At 42.2% G+C, this 20,778-nt stretch overlaps 1 protein-coding gene across 1 annotated transcript in view; it reads left to right on the top strand.

Annotated features, from left to right (window-relative positions):
* The first annotated feature begins 606 nt into the window (after positions 1-606).
* HS3ST3A1 (heparan sulfate (glucosamine) 3-O-sulfotransferase 3A1) overlaps positions 607-20,778 on the top strand; it is a 94,515-nt gene continuing 74,343 nt past the window's right edge. The window contains exon 1 of the mRNA XM_012651404.1: positions 607-1,653. Within this exon, the coding sequence (XP_012506858.1) occupies positions 1,055-1,653 (599 nt within the window). The 5' untranslated portion in view covers positions 607-1,054. The remainder of the gene's footprint in view (positions 1,654-20,778) is intronic.

Here is a 20,778-nt window from a genome sequence, read left to right on the forward strand (position 1 = left end):
CTGGCCCCTGCTCGGCTCAAAGGGGGAGACGCTGCCGGGAGGGAGGGAGAACAGTGGGGAAGGGGCGTCGCCCCTGGCGCCCCCGCCCTCTCCAGTGCCATTGGGCCGCCTCTACGGAGCCCGCGCCACCTTTTCTCCATCCCACGCCGCCGGTCCGCGCCCCGCCGCGCTCGTCCGGGGGCTGGTCCGGCCCGGGGCCGTTGACGTCACCGCCAAGTTTGCTGCCCTCCGCACCCCACGTGTGGCGGCGGCGGCGGCGGCCCGAGAGGCAGCGGGGGAGGACCTGCGAGCACAGTGGCCGAGCACAGTGGCTGCGGCCGCTGACAGGTCCCGCGCAGCCCGGCCGCGCCACCTCGCTCACAGGTGGGGTCCCAGAGCGGTTTGGAGCAGCCGGGCGCGCAAAGAGAGCGGACGGCTCGGCGCCGGCCTTCTGGTTCCCGCTTGGGCAGAGGGACTCGGGGGGATCCTCGCTCCGGGGCCAAAAGGACCTGAGCCCGGGCCGAGAGGGAGCGTCCAGGCAGGCAAGGGGACCAGAGGAAGCTGGGGCTGGAGGGCACTGTCGCTCGCCACTGTCTGGAGCGCACGGAGCACAGCAGCCCCGCAGCCGCGCGTCCCCTGACCGGGACCGAGCGGGGGATACACGATCGCTGAGCGGAGATCCGCGCCTAGAGGCCGCTCGGAGCCGGGGCTAAGACGCACGCCTCCGCCGCCGCCAAGACCCCATTCCGGCAACACTCGGGGGAACCAGGGCGCCGAGCAATGCCCCAAGCCTCAGGACTTGGGCGCGTCTAAGACGATGGTTTCTTAAGCACGGCACCGCGTCCCCCGGCCCGCCCCCTCGACTGGGAGCAGAGACCTTGAGCGGGGCTCCCAGGGCTCCGTACCCCTGAGGAGCCCCGGCCGCTTTCTCTCGGGGCAGCTCGCAGGGCCACCGGGGCGCACGGGCGATGTGACCTCCGGCCAGCGCGCAGGCCCGCCTGGGGGATATTATGGCACCTGGCGGAGTCCCAGCCTAGCATGGCCCGCGTTCTGCCCGACGTCGCCTCCGGCTAGGATGGCCCCTCCGGGCCCGGCCGGCGCCCACCCCACCTCGGCTGAGCCTCTGTCCCGCAACATCTTCCGGAAGTTCCTGCTGATGCTCTGCTCCCTGCTCACCTCCCTTTACGTCTTCTACTGCCTCGCCGAGCGCTGCCAGACCCTGTCCGGCCCCGTCGTGGGGCTGTCCGGCAGCGGCGAGGAGGCGGGGGCCCCGGGTCGCGGCGTCCTGGCCGGAGGCCCGCGGGAGCTGGCGGTGTGGCCCGCGCCGGCACAGAGAAAGCGCCTCCTGCAACTGCAGCAGCGGCGGAGGCGCCGGCCGACCGCTCCGCGCGACGACGGCGACGAAGCGGCCTGGGAAGAAGAGACCCCTGGCCTGGCCGGGGGTCCCGGTGGCTCTGGGGCCGGAAGCAGCGTGGCCGAGGCCCCGCCGGGGACCCTGGCGCTGCTCCTGGACGAAGGCAGCAAGCAGCTGCCACAGGCCATCATCATCGGCGTGAAGAAGGGCGGCACGCGGGCGCTGCTGGAGTTCCTGCGCGTGCACCCCGACGTGCGCGCCGTGGGCGCCGAGCCCCACTTCTTCGACCGCAGCTACGACAAGGGCCTCGCCTGGTACCGGTGAGCAGGCGCGGGCCGCAGGCGCGGGCAGTGAGAGCTAGTGAGAGCTCGGGGTTCTGGGGCGGGGGAGGGGGAGACCTGGGGGAGACCTTGGTGACCCCCAGTTCGCCTGTCTCCCCACGTCATGCAGAAGGCAAAGGGTCATCTGTAGCTCTCCTTAAGTTCAGTTGTCTCTTTCTCCACTATGTCTTCTCCTTCCTGGGAAGGGGGTGTTGAGGGAGGGAGTGGGAAGGAAATTTTGGCCTTAATGATTTTTTTTTTAGTCTTTGGGATTCTCTTTCCACTAAATAACCAGTCTCATCTCTTTCTCCTGCTCTGTGAAAGTCATCATGTTATTTAGCTAAAGAAGAAACCTAAATTAGAAACCTGTTCATCAGTTAGCAGTAGGCTTCCCAAGGAAACCTGTTTTTATTTCTTCTTTATTTTTAGGGCATTTCCGTGTGGCTAACACAGTCTTTGCCATTACCTTGATCCTTTGCCAGATAGTTGCCCTAGGTGGGAAGTAATACAGAGACTTAGTAAAAGTGTCAAGAACCAAAAAGTCTACGTAGTTTGGGAAATATATGTCCCAGCAAGGGCCAGCAACCAGTCACCATGTTTTAAAGAACGCTTCCTTGGTAATAAATTTTGTTTAGGGCGAGGTATGAGTTTTGTAAAGTGCTTTTCATATTTATAGAGAAAAGTAACTTTTGTCTCTGGTCTGGCTGAAACTTTTCTAAAGATCTTCAAACAATTCTCTCTACAAATACGGTTGCCAATTAAAAAAAAAAAGGAAGAAAAGGAACAAAAATACATTGTGAAAAATTCTATGAATACAGTTTAGGAAACAAGTCTTGTTTAGATCTTAATCTTAAATTCGCCAGTCTCCTCAAATTCAGACCACCTTTAATAATAGAATCAGATCAACTAATAAACCCTAGCGTCGCCTGGATTTTGTTTGCCATAAAATATTGGTTTTTCTTCTTTCCTCCAAGTACAAGGAAAAACCATGTTGCTAGAATTTTCCATTTTATAAAGTTTATCTTGTTCACAAAATATGCATTCTACCCGTTATTTTAACTGAAATAATGTTACAAAAGTTACAGCACAATTTAGATATATTTCAAAAGCCCACTAAATTAGCCATTTATCCCCAAAACAGAAATGGACATGACTTGACAAATTTATTTACTTGAGTGGTGAAGCTCACCCTTAGATGGATTTCAGGAGGCAAATTTACAGTAAATCAACTCATGAGAAAAGGTTTAGTCCTAAAAATCACATTCAGACATTAAACACTTTTAAAACAGTAACTTTCCATTTGTTGGAAAGAAAAACAAACAACCTTCCCTTAATATAGATTATATATCATTTAAAATCATCAGCCACTTAAAATATCCCCTTGTGTTTCTGTCATTTATGTTGTATCCTCTGGGAAGTTCTTATAAAAATGACCTGTTGAATCTGGAAACAACAGGTCCTTCTTTTTAGCACAAAGGCAGCTCTGTTTTTTCCATCAAGGACATAAGAAAGAAGTGATTAAAGACCCCTAAAACTCTTATCTATAGCAGTTTGCATTGAATTCAGCCTCGCACCGTGCTATAAGCGAACACATTTCAAACTGACTGTCTGAAACATCTAAGACTGTGTTGGGCTCTGAGGTGCTATTAAATATGGTGAAGTATTTAGTACTAAAACCCTTTATTTTCCTTTCGCCATACAAACTTTATTTCCACAAAGTAGGATTGTTTCTTCTTATTCCAGAAATGAGTATTTGAGGGCACAAGTATATCTACAGACCTGGATCTTATTTTCCGTGGACCTTTCTGAGCTCCCGTAAGAGAAGGAAGGTTTCAAGGTAACTAGAAACATGAGTATTAAAAAAGAAAAGAAAAGGAAAAGGAGCCATAAAGTTTTAGGCCACTCTCTCCTTTGGACTTGGGTGCATGCTGTAAAGTAAATCTATCCTGGGATTGTTTACTCCAGCAGAAGAGTTCTATAAAGCAATTTATGGTGGTTACAAAAATAACTGCACAGTTGACTTCATGGTTTGGTGCATTTAATTTTCTAAGTGTTGGAGCAATGTCTTTGTTTTACCGTTTGCCATGGTTTTTTATTGGATGCATAAATTTAAGTTTAACTCAATTACATAGAAAACTTATTAAAAAGAATCCAACCTATGGAGCCTGGATTATGTGATTATTTAATGAAATTTCCCCATAAGTTCTCTTTCATCTTGGCTCTAAACTTAGAGTTTGGTGTTTGTGAAAAAGATTGAAGACTTAACTGTGAAAAAAGAAAATGTCCCACACAGGATGCCACTTAACTAGTAAGTGCATTTTAGCTACTTATATTTAGCTAATATTTTAGAACAGGGGATTTGGTTAGACTTTCCTGAGTCAGCCCAAAGTTTGCAATATAAGATTTCTGTCATATATTTACGACCACACAAACATACACACACACGCACAAATAAAATTCCAATATTTGCACCCTAAAGTGAATTATGGAAGAGAAAAATCTTTGTAATATTTTTAGATGCACATTTACATGGGAGAATCCTGAGATGTCTGGCCTAGTTTTTTTGCCAGTGAAATCTGTTAGCCCTAATAGTTTACTGTGGTACTGCCCCCTACTGTTGTCGCAAAGGGAGAAATCTGTTGCTATTAAGAAGTTTCAAGAAGATGTCTTGGAGAATGAGTTTGTGAGTTAGAAACACCTGTTGCTGAGATGTTTTGACAAACTCCTTGCACTGGGAAAAAAAAAAATACTTTATAAAATGCGTCTCAAGAGTAAAGTAATAAACACTTCCTCGGAACAAATTTGTAGTAAAGGCTAAGAAAATGAATTTGTTATTCAAAATCTCTAAAAAGGAAATTATTCATATTGATTTAAAATGTCCCGATAGTCTTCCTCTAAAATAAATGAAAGGCAAATTTTTAGATGCCAAGAGAGGTTTCTTACTGATAATTTAGGACACTTCAGTGGAGTTTTCTGGATATGAAACTCCACCTTGATGGGGTTTAAAAAACATTCCTCATGACTTAATTTAGCAGACGTGATATCAGTACAACAAATGTCTGTGGCTTCCATGTCACGGGAAAGCAGTCCTTTGCGGTGGACAGTGTCCATTCCCATTGTGTGTGTGGTGGGTTCACAAAAGAAAGTGGAAAATGGTTTCATTAGCTTCAAAATGTAGAGATCTTTACCTGAAGTCAAACCCAAATGTCTCTACTGTAGTTCAAGAGCAGGTGAGCTCAGAATTTAATAAGAGGGCCCTCCTCTCTGCTAATTTATGTTTGTACGAACTAAAAGTTATATCTTTTTTTCTTCTAAGACAAAAGATACCTATTTATAAGGTATTTACAGATATGTATACACATACACATACATAGTATGTATGTATATAAATGATTGGTTTCTGTAACATTTTAGCCTCTTATTTTGGCACAAGATAGGAAATACTTATTAGCGTGTCTATTTCTATATTTTAGTTCCTTTTCTTTAACAAGTCTGGACAATTTCAGCAAAGAAGAATATTGCTAGAATCATTTCACTCTGTAGATCAAAGACGACTCATCTCAGAGTTTAGGAGTTAGTGCTCCCCTGACTTCATCAAAATTTCAAATTTTCTGGCCTCTAATGATCATGGTCTTGTTTTACAAGTCCACCAGAGAGGCTGACTGAACAGAGGCCCTTTCGGGTCCTGTGAGGAGAAACCGGCGTTTGGGAGCAGCTGGGAGCAGCTGCAGAGCGCCTCCATGTGCAGTTCCCACCCTCCTGTACTGCGCAAGCCCCTTCTGCATGAAGAGTTTGAAATGAAATCTGAGCCAAGGGAGCTGCAGAGTCTGGCCACCCATGCAAGGTCATCTGGACTGAAGGCCAAAGGCTCTCTGTCCTTAGGGCGAGGCAAAGAGCGTGGAGAAGGGATAAAGGGCAGGAGGAGAGTGGGAAGATGTTGCTTTGGACTCTGAGTCTGGAGTACATGTCTACAAGGGAAGAGGGTATAACTTCTTTCATCATACAGTTCCCAGGAGCTCTCAGTGCCTGGACACTACCCACCTAGTGAGAGGTTGGGAGGCCCAAATGCTGTCATTTTGTTTGCTGAATGTCTGAACTCTGAGGCCTTCCCTAGTAGACAACACCAGCAATGCAAGCCAACCGGCCCAGGCCCTGTGTGCATGTGTGTGTGTGCATCCTCAGACACATGCATGTATGTTCAGGAGCCGACACCCAGTAGGTGGGGAAAGTGATGGAATTTATAAGAGGAAAGTTGTTACGTGGTTGGAGAACTTCTGAGCAATGTTGGACATTTTGGGTGTAGAACAGGCTTTGGGGCTATTGAGATCATAGTCCAGGCATTGAACAACAGCAACGATACTTTTGATAGAGCCTGGAAATGGAATACCTTGTGTGAGTGAGTATTCCATTATAGGGATGAGATTTATAATGTGCTGATATACTTTGTGTGAAATGCTTAGACATTGGATGAAAATCCATCACAACCTTGCAGTCTCCTGCCCTCCCCTTAAAATGCAAGCACTCTGGCCAAGATATTTGTCTCATATAAATAGGTCTGTTGATTGGCCAGGAAAGAAGAAGTGCCAAATCTGTGTTTTGGAGGGGTCATGGGAATGAAATAAGCCTGTGCAATTAATGACCACAGAGGCTAACCTTACATAGACCAGATGCTCACATCGTGAGGAGTGTTGCAGAGAAAACAAATCTCCCTGATATAAACAAGAACAACAAAAGGCCTTGTATCTCTACAGCTGCTGTCCCAAAGCCCCGGTCCATGAACCAGTACCAGTCCTTGGCCCATTAGGAACCGGCCACACAGCAGGAGGTGAGCAGTGGGTGAGTGAGCAAAGCTTCATCTGTATTTACAGCACTCCCCATTGCTCACATCACTGCCTGAGCTCCACCTCCTGCCAGATCAGCGGTGGCATTAGATTCTCATAGGAGCCAGAACCCTACTATAAACTGCACACACGAGGGATCTAGGTTGCTCCCTCCTTATGAGAATCTAATGCCTGATGATCTGAGGTGGAGCCGAGGCAGTGATGCTAGTGCCGGGGAGTGGCTGCAAATACAGATTATCATTAGCAGAGAGGTTTGCATAATTATTTCATTATATATTACAATATAATAATAATAGAAATAAAATGCACAATAAATGTAATGCATTTGAATCATCCTGAAACCATCTTCCCCCCGCTACCGCCCCTCCGCCCCCGCCAGTCCATGGAAAAATTGTTTTCCATGAAAGTGGTCCCTGGTGCCAAAAAGTTTGGGGACTGCTGCTCTACGGGACACATTTGAACAATTGCAAATGCAGTTACCACCAGTCAAATTGCTGGGCGCAGTGGGGAACTTGTTATTCTTAGCTCTTTTCCTTAGTGGGAGATCTTCCTTCACCAAGTAATAGTAACTTGGCTGTTAAAAAGCATAATTTCTTGGTATATGTTTCCTAATGATATTAGACCACAAGCTTTTAGGAAATTTGTTTTGTTTTAAGTGATGAGTTACAATTGTGAAAATAAGGTCTCTTATTAAATACATGCCTTTAATATGTAATCAGAGGAAGTTGCACCAAGGTAATATTTTTGTTCCCTAATCTTTGCATTTATAAGATGTCTTAAAAATGCTTATCAGCACTTTAAAACATTTGCTAATTTGATACAGTTTAAAAATCTCTGTGGGAGATACTGATATAGTTAATAAATAAACTTACATGAAGCTGAAATTTAGAAATCAAGGCAATGCTGAGTTCATTGAATGGAAGCATCTCCCTAATTTCTTGCCCCCAATGTTGCAACCCTAGGATTTTTGCATTACTCATGTGGTCATGACTATTTGTGTACCTAAAAATTACATCTACCCTAAGATTACTTCAGGACTGTATTGCAGAAGTTCAGATTTAGCCTGTTCTAGAAGTTGTCTAATGACAGTAAATGTGAAAAGGAAAAGGAGAAATATTTATTAAGAATGAAGTTTAGTACTTGCTGTTAGGAATGCGAGAGACATTCTTACAAAGGTTTCAACACAATATTCTATTCGTTGACTGTTGAGAGCAGCCTACTTTGAATGCGACGTGTAGCGCCACCTAGTGGGAGGAGGAGTCAGCAAGGACCCCCAAAGGGAGAACTTTGAAAACCTTATCAAGATCAGGGCATATTTGCAGTCTCAATTGCAAAAAGAAACAACAGCAGCAACAAAAACTCGTGTTTAGGTAGCACTTACAGCAAGTATGATCTGCCTAGCACAAATGAGCTGCACTTTGCCTCTTTTAGGCAGGAATATTTCAATTCTTTTAGGCAGAGAGTTTTTTCTTTGGAGAGAAATAAAAGAGACTTGACTTCACAATAAACCTGAAAACCAAGACATATATGATTAGGGGATTTATATTAGAAATGCTTATGACTGAAGGGAATGCCATATGCCCCAGATTACTTTTGTTAGTGTGTTTTGCCTCCGTTTTTGAAAGCCAGCTTCAAATGAAAATACTTCCAGATGATTTTACTTCAACATCAGTAATGCAGCCTCATTCGTCCCCCTGTGTGGTGCAGGCTCCGGAGGAGGGTCCTGCGATTCCTCACAGGCAGCACACAGAAGCCTGCTTAACCCTTCAGGCACCTGAGACACCCTGTTGAAGATCCTGCCCAGGGCACAAGGCACAAGGGACAGCTTCGTAGGAAAGTGTTTTCAGAGTTCCAACAGGAGAGGCGTTTCTGCGACTGCTCCGACCAGGGCTGGAGGGCGGGGCGGTGGTCAGGCTAAAAGGAAGGCAGGAAGAAAGGCACAAATAGGAGCATTACAGTGGAGAAACCCGCAGGGCAGGCACTGCCTTTAACCAAGCGATCAAGGTTAACATCCCCTTGTTACCGTGTTGAGATCGTGTTCCCCTGATGAAGTGCAATGAGGATGGCGTCACGTTTTCCTAAATCCGGAACCCCAGTCTAACCATGACAAAACATTGGACAAACCCCAGTTGAGGGGCATTCTGCAAAATACCCGACCAGTATTCTTCAACGGTGTCAGGATCATACACAACAAAGTAAGACTGATAAACTGTCCCAGATGGCAGGAGACAAAGTTGAGTCATTTCTAATGAGTAAATATGAGGGTGCCCTTGACTGGACCACGGAGCAGAAAAGGGGCATTTCTGGGAAAACTGGAAAAATGGGAATAATGTGTGTAGGTTAGTTAATAGCATTTTTACCAAGGCTGATTTCTTGGTTTTGATCATTGTACCATACTAGAGTTAAGTAAGATGATAACCTTAGTGGAGTCTTGGTGAAGGGTATATGGGAATTCTCTGTACTATTTTGTTTTGCAATATTTAAAATTATTCTAAAACCAAAAGTGAAAACAAAGAAGGCAGGAGGAGCCTAATAGGGGTCAAAGGATGAGGGCTCCAACTGAAACATTCCGTCCGTGCCAATTCCCTTTTATTTCACGTTTCTTCTTTCCTTTCCTTTGGAAGGCCCCCGATGGGCCTGCCGGCCTGCCCTGCCCTGCCAGCACCTGTTGCTTCCAGACATACTGATCTTTCCCCCAGCTTGTTTCATAATAACATTGGCTCATGGTTCCCTCCCACTCTCTTGTTCCTCAACCAAGCACAGAGACAGTTTTGCTTTTCTTTCTCTCTCTTTTCTATGGCTGGTAAATGTAAAGTGAAAAAGGTGTAAAGAGTCCCCACCCCTGACGTAATCCTTCTTGTGATAGCAAAAACTTCGATGTAAATGATGAGCCTTTGAGGACACAAAGAACTGAAGTAGGGTCCGGGGAAAATCAGACTTGGCCGTGTGGATTTTTTTTTTTTTTTTGCTACAAGCATAGGTGGGGCAGGTGTCAGAGGTGGGAAAGCTGCTTATAGGGTAAAGAGGTGGTGCCAGGCCTGTGGACACTCCTTATGGCTAAGATGACAACGCAGCCCTTCTTTTCCCAGCCAGCTGAAATATTCTATCTTCTTGACCTGGGGCTTTAACCTATGATTGACACATCATGGCTTATGAGGATGAGGATCCTCGTAAGGATGAGGATGAGACCAGCGTGGGAGCAAAACAGACCTGGAACAGTTACTGCATTCAAGGAAGAGGGAGGGAGAGAGAACATCCAAACCTCAGAGCCCTCAAGGGCTGGGACTGAGGCATTCCCTAACTACGGGTTCATGCAGCTGGGACTGTTCATCCTGGACTGCTGCTGTTACCAGACTCAGAGTCCCTGCTTAGGTGGCATGCTGTCATTTTCTGCTGTTTTTAAACACACAGTTGTGTATCTGGGCTTCTGGTTGAATAGGGTAATGGAAATCTCTCTCAGAACATTTCCTTTAATATTTTTAACAACTGTAAAAATAATTTTGTCCACATTACATTTTTGCTTAAGCAAAACAAAACAACACTCTCCATCTAGAAACTCCAAGAGGCTAACAGTATTTTCTTTTAATCATTGATTCATTTATCTTTATTAGATCTGTTTAATACACTTCTTTCATGCAAGGGACAGGCTGCCAATACTTACATAGATAAAAAAAATTTCTGTGATTTAATACCATCCTCTACTGTTCAGCATTTTTCCATTTTAGCAGATATACACTTTTCTTCATGAATTTTGAACCTTCTTAAAAATAGCAAAATATTTGTGCCCTACAAGGTCATCTTTGCTGAAATCTGTCATCTTAGATGTAAGGTGGTAATAGCTAAATTCGTTGAGCCCTCACTGTGTGCTGAATGATGCAGAATGATCTGCTGCATGTAGTCTCAATGATGTTATTAATATGATTAATATTTTTAAGCAGGTCCTATCATTTTCCTCATTTTATACATCAGAAAACAGAGGCTCAGAAAGAGGAAGTAACTGGTCACAGAGTAGAACTGTTGCTGAACCAGGTTCCCCCAGCCCCAGCATGCCAGTGTTCTGTGATCCTCACTGACAGAATTGCCCACATGTAGTTCCTGTTTAAATAGTGCCTTCGGTGTTGCAAAGGCGGTGGGGATTGAAAGGCTGCCCCACATGGTGGAACGACTTGAACGTGTTTGATTCTGATCTTGAACTTTTTGTTAGAAAATCAGGCAACACATCAAAATATGATCAAAAAGTGAATTTTTAAAAGGTTTTAAATATCCATGTTAGTCTGTTGGCCTATTATAAAATAACTAAAGCCATCTCTGTTTTATCAAGAAGTAATCTCATCACAGAACTCATCCTATTGAGCGTATCAGAAATCTTGGGCCATTCAATTGATTTTTTTTCCCTCCACTTATTTAAAAAATAACAATAACCACTAAAAACACTTTTAAGTAGACCAAATAAGTGAGTTTCCTCCTTCTAAACTCTGTTGCTTGAGGAAGCCAAAATATTGTCAGCAATGTAATCAGAAAGCTGCTTGTTGCTCCTGGAATTGGGGCAAGGTGAGGGGGTGCCCGGTGTCCACCCATCTGCACCGTAGAGACCCCAAGCTGGGCTCCCTCCTGGCACCTTGCTGAGTCACTGCCTAGTCTGCCTTTACTGTTTTCTATATTTTCACCTTTGGATCCACATATTTTTTATTCTTTAGATATGTTAATATCTCCGATCAGAGCACAGCGGAATTGTTGCCTCCAGCACTATTCTATCTTCATTATTATTTTTATTAATAATGTTCATCGAATTGATTTCCTGCCAGCTGGTCATTGTTAGCACCAAGCCCTCACTGCAGTGGTCAGGCCATTAGCCACCTGAGACATGACTGTTGATTTGAACTTCCTTTAGCTCCAGTAAAATAAAAACAGAGAGGATGCTGGAGGAGGTAGAAGATATCTTAAAGACAAAGATCGTCTTTTACATAGGAAGCAATAGAAGTGCCTTGCCAAGGGTAAGCTAAAAGAAAAGAATTCGAGGCTTCTAGTTCCAAGGGTACAATTCGGAAGAATGCAATTGGGAAGCAGTTGCGTGCTTCAAAATATATAAATTGAATTTTGGAGGATTTGCAACAATGACAAAAATATTCCTTGAATAAACCCAGTTACAGCATTATTATTTTTTTCTCCTCCCAGAGCTGGTGAATTAAACCATTGAATTGAGTTGAATCAGTGGTCAATTCATCTTTAAATTTTTGTTTTTATCTCAGATGTTTTTCCCAATATTTTGATGCTTATAGATTTGGGGACACAGCTAGCATGATGGGTCTTTGGATCCTCCAGAGTAATTTGTGTTTTACGGTCGTTGCCTGCTTGTAAAAGATTAGTAGAAGAAATCTGAGTACAGACAGGAAAAAGTTTGCTTTTTCTCTCTTGAGTGTTCAGAGTAGGAAGTAATCAATCAAATTATGGGAATAAAATTCCTTTTCCTTTTTTCAGAGTTCTTGCTTGGATTAGATCTCTCCTTTCACTAGGAAATATCAAAGTTGCCAAGCTGGTTTGAATGACAAAGTCAAAAATGATGTGTTTGTTACGGTCATAAATCTTTGCAGATTCTCATTAAGTTCAGGTATTTAACAAACAGAACTGGATTAAGCTGCGACTAAAGTTACATTCCCAGAGCTAACTGCCCCCTCCATCACCTCACTTAACTGAAGCCATCTCTGCTCTAACTTGATGTTTTGAAAAGTTCCGGTGGGAGGGAAAGGCTACGCAGCGATTTCATTTCACAAACAAAGCTTTTCACAAAGTAAACAAAAACTTGCACTGTTTGTTTTTTTTTTTAATTTCCTGGTGGACTCTAATTATACTTGTAGCTTCTTTTATCCAAAATGTTGTGGGTTTTTTTTTTTGTTTTTTTTTTTTAAGAAATAAAGGCCACTTGTTTTCTTACTAATGAGGTCCTACTCTTTCTTCTTGGTGTAGGAGGCCGTAGGATGACAACGGTATCTGTTTAAAAAGAAAAAAAGGCTTTCTCCAAGGCCAGAGGGGCTACTAGAATGCCCTGCCAGGGTTTAATGGTGGAAAGAAAACAAACTGGATCTGTTTTATATTTATATGGAGGGAGGTCACGGGGAGCTAAGACTCTGTGGTGAAAATTCTTGGGATTTTCAGGTGCGTTTGCCCTGTGGCAAAGGGTGGCCAGTTTGAGCACAAGCCTTGGAGAAACCACTTCAACTGTTAATTGAAGTGGGAGAGTGGACTCTTATTGCCATGTCCTCTGCCTTTTCAAAGGAAACTTGAAATACTGATTTGCTTTAACATATTGGAAAATAATTCACATATTACAACCCAAAATGCAAACTAAAACAACACAAAATTCTGGATGGATGGAGCAAATCAATGTCAACCGAAGTGAATGGCAGCCAGTACACAACCTAGAGGTAGGGTGAAGACCAGAGTGAGACAATAAATGGCGGGCATGGACAAGGGTTTTCAAACTGTGAACCATGAGACCTGAATGTATGATAAAATCAAGCATTTTTTAAAAATAGAACTATATATAAAATGGATAAAATAAGAGTGGATCACATGTAGTAAACAAGACAAGTACTACCTTGAGAAACTTGGTTCTCTTTTTTATTTGCATATATAGAAGAGTGTGTGCAGAAAGGGTTAGATATAAAATGTATTTGTTATAGTGGATCTTAAGAGAAAAAAAGTTTGGAAAACACTGGCAAGTGTACACAGAAGTCCTGTTTGAAAATGTTAAAATCAATGTGTTTCAGGGTCCCTTGCGAAACTAAGTATGAGCATTCTATGCTATGGATTCTAAACTTTAGTCCTTCTACCCTTACATGGCCAGGGTCTGGAACTGCACTTAACCTATTATGTAATAGATTCACTATGAGTTTAATTAAAAAAAATTGATTATCCTTTAGGCCATAAGACACAATTTTTTTCTGGATAGGGACAGATAGTAAATACCTCAGCGTTTGTGGGCCCTAGGATCTCTGCCACAACCATCCAATGCTGCTTTTGTAGCACGAAGCGGCATAGACGATATGGAAATGCTCGGTGTGGCTGTGTTCCAATAAAAGTTGACTGACCAAAACTACAAAACTGTAGTTTGCAGACTTCTGGGCTAACCTAAAGCCTTGATATATCTCATGTTCTCTTCCATTATTTACTTCTTACTCTCAGGTGAGCACACACAACCAACGTTTATGGGAATGTTCGAAAGGCGTATGTAGGTGATTAACTTACCATTCAAGATCCAGTTGAGAAATGACAGACCTCCCCGTGGCTGGATGAGAAACTGATCAGGATCACCCATCTTGGAACCACATGGCAGTGACCCGTAGTTTTGAAATACCCAGAGTTGTTCAGGATGATGGCATTTTTCCAGAAATGTGATTATTTGCTGAACTACAAACATTATATGTTTTGCTCTTTCTTTTCTTTTCTTTTTATTTATTTATTTGAGACAGAATCTCACTCTGTTACCCTGGCTAGAGTGCTGTGGCGTTAGCCTAGCTCACAGCAACCTCAAACTCCTGGGCTCAAGTGATCCTCCTGCCTCAGCCTCCCGAATAGCTGGGACTACAGGCATGCACCGCCATGCCAGGCTAATTTTTTTTCTAATTTTAGTAGAGACGGGGTCTCACTCTTGCTCAGGCTGGTCTCAAACTCCTCACCTCAAGTGATCCTCCCACCTCAGCCTCCCAGAGCACTAGGATTACAGGTGTGAGCCACCGTGCCTGGCCTCAACTACAAACATTATATGTTGAAAGAGATGTCATATCAACAATGAAAGTAGTGCTCGGCTATTTTTTTTTAAAGCTTAATAATCCGTTTTGATGTTTCCTTGACTTTCAACTTGAGTGTATTTAGTTTATAAATCTTCCCCTGCTCTCCCTTTTTCCTTTTTGCTGTTGGATGCCTGGGTTCTGTGAAGCATTTGGAAGGAGTAGTAGGGACACAGTGAGGTCATACTCACTGTCACCTGACCTCTGGATGGGGAAACCATCCCACAGTGCAGATCCATCCAACATTCTGTCTGTGCGGGTGAGGAGTGAGACATCAAGTGGGGAACAAAGGTTGGGGAAACATTTTTGAAGATTATTAAATGGCACGTGTAAGGAGTTTGGACTTTATTCTAGGTCAGCACAGTCCAATAGAAATGCAATGGGACCCATATATGTAATTTTAAATTATCTATTAGGTTATTAAGTATGAAATGTCTAATTTCCTTAAGTACTAAGTTTGGCAGTTGATACTGCTGACATTTCACTTTGACATTCTTGTTTTATTTTTGTCCTGAAGGTACATCCTCAGTCTTGCAAACACATGTTTTGTCTTGTGATTATCTTTCAAATTTTTTTAGAGCAATTGTTATGAAACCATGGATAAGTAAAAAATTCATGTTATTTTTGTATATGAGTTCCATCATGGAACCAATGCAGCGCAGACAGCTCAAAATATCAACAAAGTGTTTGGGAAGGATGTGGCTAAAGAACACACAGTCCATCCATGGTTTGAGAAATTCTGTTCTGGTGATTTTAATCTTGAAAATAAGCCACATGAGCAACCTCAGACCAAGGTGGATAATGATGAGCTGAAAGCTGTAGTGGAAGCGAATCCGTCTCAACCTACGCATGAATTAGCAACAAAGTTTGATGCTACTATTCCAACAATATTGGACCATTTGAAACAAATGGGCAAGGTAAAGAAGCTGGATGAAGGGTTCTGCATAGAGAAATCGTCTCAAAGCTTGCCTTTCTTTGCTGTCATGACATATAGGTGAACTATTTCTACACTATATTGTTATGTGAGATGACAAATGGATTCTTTTTGACAATCTCAAGCATTCGGCACAATGGTTGGATAATGATGAAGTGCCAAAACTTGGTCCAAAACTGAATATTAATCAAAAAGAGCTAATGGTGTGTGTTTGGTGGTCCTGCGCTGCTATTATCCTCTACAGCTTAATGAAACCTGGTCATTCAATACAGTGGATGTCTCCTGCAACCAACTGGATGAAATGATGAGGATGCTTACAATTAAACAGCCGAGATTGGTCACTAGAGACAGGCCAATCCTCTTGCAACACAACGCTCAAGCACATGTCACACAAACAACACTGCTTAAACTACAGAGGCTGGACTTGGAAACTCTTTGTCATCCACTGTATTCACCAGACCTTGCACCAACTGACTGCCACTTCTTCCAGGCTTTGGACCACTTCTTGCAAGGAAAAATATTCAATTCCCAACAAGCTGTGGAAAATACACAATTTCATGGCCACTCGCTCTCCAGGCTTCTTTGCTGCTGGGATAAGCAAGTTAAGATGGCAAAACTATGTTGATAGTTTAGGCACATACTTTGATTAATTGTACTGCTTCCTGCTTGAGATATAATAAACTACACATTTCATTTGAAATAGGACATTTCATATTTAATGACCTAAGTTAAAAAGATAAAAATAAAGAGGCTAAATTAATTTTAACCAATTTAAGCCAATGTATCAAAATACTATAATTTCACCATATAACCAAAGTAAAACATTATTAATGAGATAGCTTGCATTTTTCATACTAAGTCTTCAAAATCCAGTATGCATTTCACATCTCAGTTCTGATTAGCTACACTTCAAGAGCTCAATTGCCCATGAGGCCAGTGGCTACCCTGCTGGCTACCTGCAGCTCTTGAGGCAGGGTTGAAGGAGCGGATATTGGAGGGTTTCCATGGAGGGCTGATTTCAGAGACCTCCTCTTGTTCCACTTTGGAAGCCTAATCCTGGGTGGCATATGGATGCATATTCAGTAGGTGTCTGTTAAAGAATCTTGGGGACAGATGATGGAGGCTTGAACTAGATCACTGCAGTGTGCATGGGAAGTGAGGGGAAAATTTGCTAGACATTTTGGTAATAGGAATTATAATGCTGTGTGGAATGCTAGGGGTGAGGGAACGGGGAGAAATTGGAGAATATATGTTAGTAACTCTACCTATGGTAAAGAACACAGAAGGAGGAACAACAGGTGTCAAGGGGAACGAACAACTTTGTTTTGGACACGTAAAGGGGAAAGTGCTCTGGGTAAGTTGGAGCTCACAAGTAAGGTCAGACTTGGGAGCCATCCCTAGGGCATGATCATAGAAGCTGTGCCACAACTAAGACATGAAGTGAATAGCAGAGCACAAGGAGAGGGTGGAAAGAGAGCAGGACCAGGAAAACATGTTTATATTCTAGCCCAAAAGAGAGAGAGAGAGTTTCTGTAGTCCATGCCATGCATGCAGAAGTGTTTAGAAGGGACTGAATGGAGGTCTACAATTTACTTTGAAATGCATTAAACAGAAGATGGATTAATGGATGGATGGATAGAGGGATGGATAGATGGATAGATGTATAACAATGAAAGTATAGACAAATGTATAGTTAGAATATAGTTGGTGGGTAAATGGGTGTTAGTTGTACAATTCTTTCAAACTTTCGCTATATTTAAAATTTTCATAATATTGATAAAATGTTAGTAGTGGGAGACAGGGAGTGGTTTCAAGGTTGGTGGTATCAAATGCTACGGAAAGGTTGAATAAAGGTTTAAGAGTGCTTGCTTTATCAACTAGGAAGTCACTGGTGACCTTGAGACCAGGTGGGCTTTGTGGTGTGACAGAAGCCAGACAGCATGGGTTCGTGAGTAAACGGATATGCGTCAGAAGGCGCAGGAGTGTGAGGAACTTGCCCTGTGTATCTGTCTGATGCTGCCTCCCTTTCTTGCCCGTACTTGGGTCTACCAATGGGGTCGTCACACTGGCTTTGTGATTTATGGCTAGCCATCCGTGTGAATAAATCTTCGCAAGATGAGAGGAGGGTTTAGACTGTGTTTAGTGTGTTTCTGTCCTGGTTACAGCACTTACGTGTCCTGGTTTCTGTACTGATGTGGCTACTTATACATAGTGACTTGATTGATAGCTTCTTTATAGGAGGATTTTAGCCAGGTCAGTTGGCCTTTTGTCCGTCGTTCGTTCCTTCCCTCCTTCCTTCCTTCCCTCCTTCCTTCCTTCTTTCCTTCCTTCCTTCTTCCTTCCTTCCTTCCTTCCTTCCTTCCTTCCTTCCTTCCTTCTTTATTTTTGAAATTGCAGATCATATTCTTTGAATGGATGCTTGTGGTTTCAAGCATTAATTATGAAACACATGTAGTCATGGTGCATCTGATATGCCTGTTTAATTTTCTTGAACATTTTGGTAAAGCGTGGTGGCTTTTCTTCAAGGCAGTACTGTACCAGGCTCTTCTAAACGCCATTGCAAGTGTGAAAAGAAAGACAAACTTACTTTAAGAATCTCCATCGTTTTGAACACTCACTTGAAAGTTCTATGAGAGAATGAAGAAATTTCAATACTTTATGTTCTCTCTCAACAACACTGAAATTTTTTTAAAAAGTTTCAACCATTGGCTATTCTTCCATCAGTGACGTATTCTTATTTCTTCACTGGGAGTACAAGACATCAGATATAGTTCAGACATTCCTTGCCAGGTTCCTGATACTTTCTTTTCTCCAGAAATTTTAGTGATGGTGAGAAAGTATGAAAAACAAAACAAAAGCCCTGAGAGTGGGGAGACTCTCAGAGTGAAGCAATTTATTCCTTCATCATCTGACTCATGGTTTGTTGCTCATGACAAAAAATGAAAACTGTTTTGGTGTTCAATTTCTCATTTGGTTAACAGCAGCTATTTCTCTCCAACTCATAGAGGCTCGTTGAGAAAGGTCTTGGAGGACATACCAAGCAGAATGTTGTTTAAAATAAGTGGAGCTACTGTACGCAAAGTTCAGCAACTATCTTCATGGCATTTCTTTAAACTTAATATTGGATTGTTGCAAATAATTAATTTATTAATTCTTTCCAGTCCTCTCAAAAATCTAAGGATGGGCCTTTGGCAGGTGACAGGTTAAGGGGGATTTATCTGGAGGGGATGAGGGAAGAGGGAAGAGGGGAGAGTATGGGAAGCCCAGAAAACTGAAGAATTAAAAAACTAGGGGCTTAAGTTTAAACCAGTAAGTGCACGAGATCTTTACTTTTCTAATATTCTGATTAAAATAAAGCCAGTTTCCATGTGACCCTCTGCATACATGTGACAGAACTGTAGAGTATTTCACTGCATGACCAGAAGTTCCACATAATTTCAGCAGAGGAGAAAGTAGAAAACTATTAATAGAAGGGGACGAGAAAAGAGAAAGTACCATTGTTTAGAGGCTCCAGAGACCCACCAATAAAAGAGCAAAGAGGCTGACATGAAGGGGAGTGTGATTCAAAAGCAGCTGCAGATCTTCTTAGTGGTCAACCTGGATATTTTCAAGGGATAGCTTTGGAGACTTGGGAGTCCTGAAATTCACAGATGTTGAAATGTGTACCTGCTCCTTGGAGTGTCATGCCTCTCTATGGCCCTGGATTTCCAGTGAATTTCCTCATCCCCTCAACTTACAGCCTTTTCACTTTCCATCATAATTTTGTTCATGTGGCCTTCTTTTGCAAAGATGCATTTTTGCCTGTTTCTGGAGAGTGAATGGCTACACCGTCTTCACAGGAATTCAAACAATCTGCCTCTGGAAAATTAACTAATGACTTAATCTCTTGAACTGTGCAGGCTACTTACACATTATCAAAGAACAAATGTGAACCTGTGCATGTCAAAGGTTGCTCTGTTCAAAAATAAGGCATTCGGAAAGACACGACAGTAGTTCAAATATGGTTTCTAATAGATTATTGATTTCTCATGGGAAGGAAGCATGAAAATCATTAATCAAGTAATATAATGAACGAGAAAGCAGTGCTATCCAAATGTAAAAAGGTGATTATTATGAAATGCTTGGACAATGGACATCAAACGTTTCATTCCATGTGCAACTCCTTGGTTGTTTGGCCAACTATATCAATGGACAGATTACATTTTGGCTCTATTCTTACAAGCTTGTTTCCCCTTCATTTATAAAAAGCAAATAAAAACAGTTCATTTAAACAGCTAGTGCATATATTGATTTGGACATCTGACTTATGTATACCTATTATCATGATATGCTAGCACAGCTGTAAAGCTTTGGGCAAAACCATTGCCCTTCAAATCAGGAAGTTCTTAAAAATCAAATAGTCATTGGATATTTAAGCAGCTTCAATACATTGATCTGGACATCTGAATTTTATGTATGTCTATGATCAGAATATTGTAGAATATGCTGGCTCAGTTTTGAAAGCTCAGGCAAAATCATTTTCCTTGAAAACAGAAAGTTCTTTTTCTTCCTCCCTAAGGCCTCTAAAAATTTGAACTATTGAACTCAGGTTTGAGTGATGATGTACTATACTTTGCCAAACCAGTTGTTTCCCCTTTTTTAACATCCATCAGAAAAAAAAGGAAGAACACTTCCTTTCATTTGTTCATTTGGACAAACTGCTTACCAGGAAATCCCTTTTTTCGTGTGTTTGTTTGTTTAAGTCAAGGTAATTTTACAATGAGAAGAAAACTTTGCACTGTTCTGAGGCGACATGTAAGAAATACAAAGGTGTGCATCTGTGGGTTGTATTCTGTTGGCACCGAAATGCCCAGACAGCAGCTAAAAGAAATAGGTGCCTTCCATAATCAGAAGAAAGTAATTTAATAGCATATGTTCATATAAAAATGGTAGAAATGAGAGATGTTTCACATGTTTACAGGGCTTTTCAGAGACAACCACAACAAAATATAAAGTGTGTTTTAAACATTTCTTTGAAAATTTGGAATATTTAGACTCAGTATGGTGTGACTGAATTTACTTTTAATACATTCAATTCCTGTTTGAAATTTATGGAGTTTGTACTAAATCTTGATCCTCTGGGAACTGAGCTTATTTATTCTCATCTAAAAATAAAATGCTTTATTATTAAGAAAAAAGTACACTATCATAAAATCTCATTAATAGCATAGGAAATGACCTTGGGGTCATTTAGCCCAATACTTATCCGATAGACCAAAGTTTATTAAAACAGTTCTACAGCAATTCTAGCCATCAAATACTGTTTTTAAAATAAGTCCTCAAAATACTGATATAACATAACTTATTCGAATAGTAAAATATCTGTCCTATTTCTTGTTTTGTCTGCTCGTTGCCAAGCAGATTCACACATACTTATTCTTCATTTGTGTGACTAGTTGTTTTAAGACAGTGTAGAGTATGTAGACAGCTTTAGAAATATTGTTTTATTAGCACATATTAAAGTTTATTAGGAAGGTTCTGCTGTTATGTATATGTCTCATATATAAATATATATGATGTACGT

The sequence above is a fragment of the Propithecus coquereli genome, unplaced genomic scaffold (assembly GCF_000956105.1).
Source record: "Propithecus coquereli isolate 6110/MARCELLA unplaced genomic scaffold, Pcoq_1.0 Scaffold355, whole genome shotgun sequence".
Classification (NCBI taxonomy): domain Eukaryota; kingdom Metazoa; phylum Chordata; class Mammalia; order Primates; family Indriidae; genus Propithecus; species Propithecus coquereli.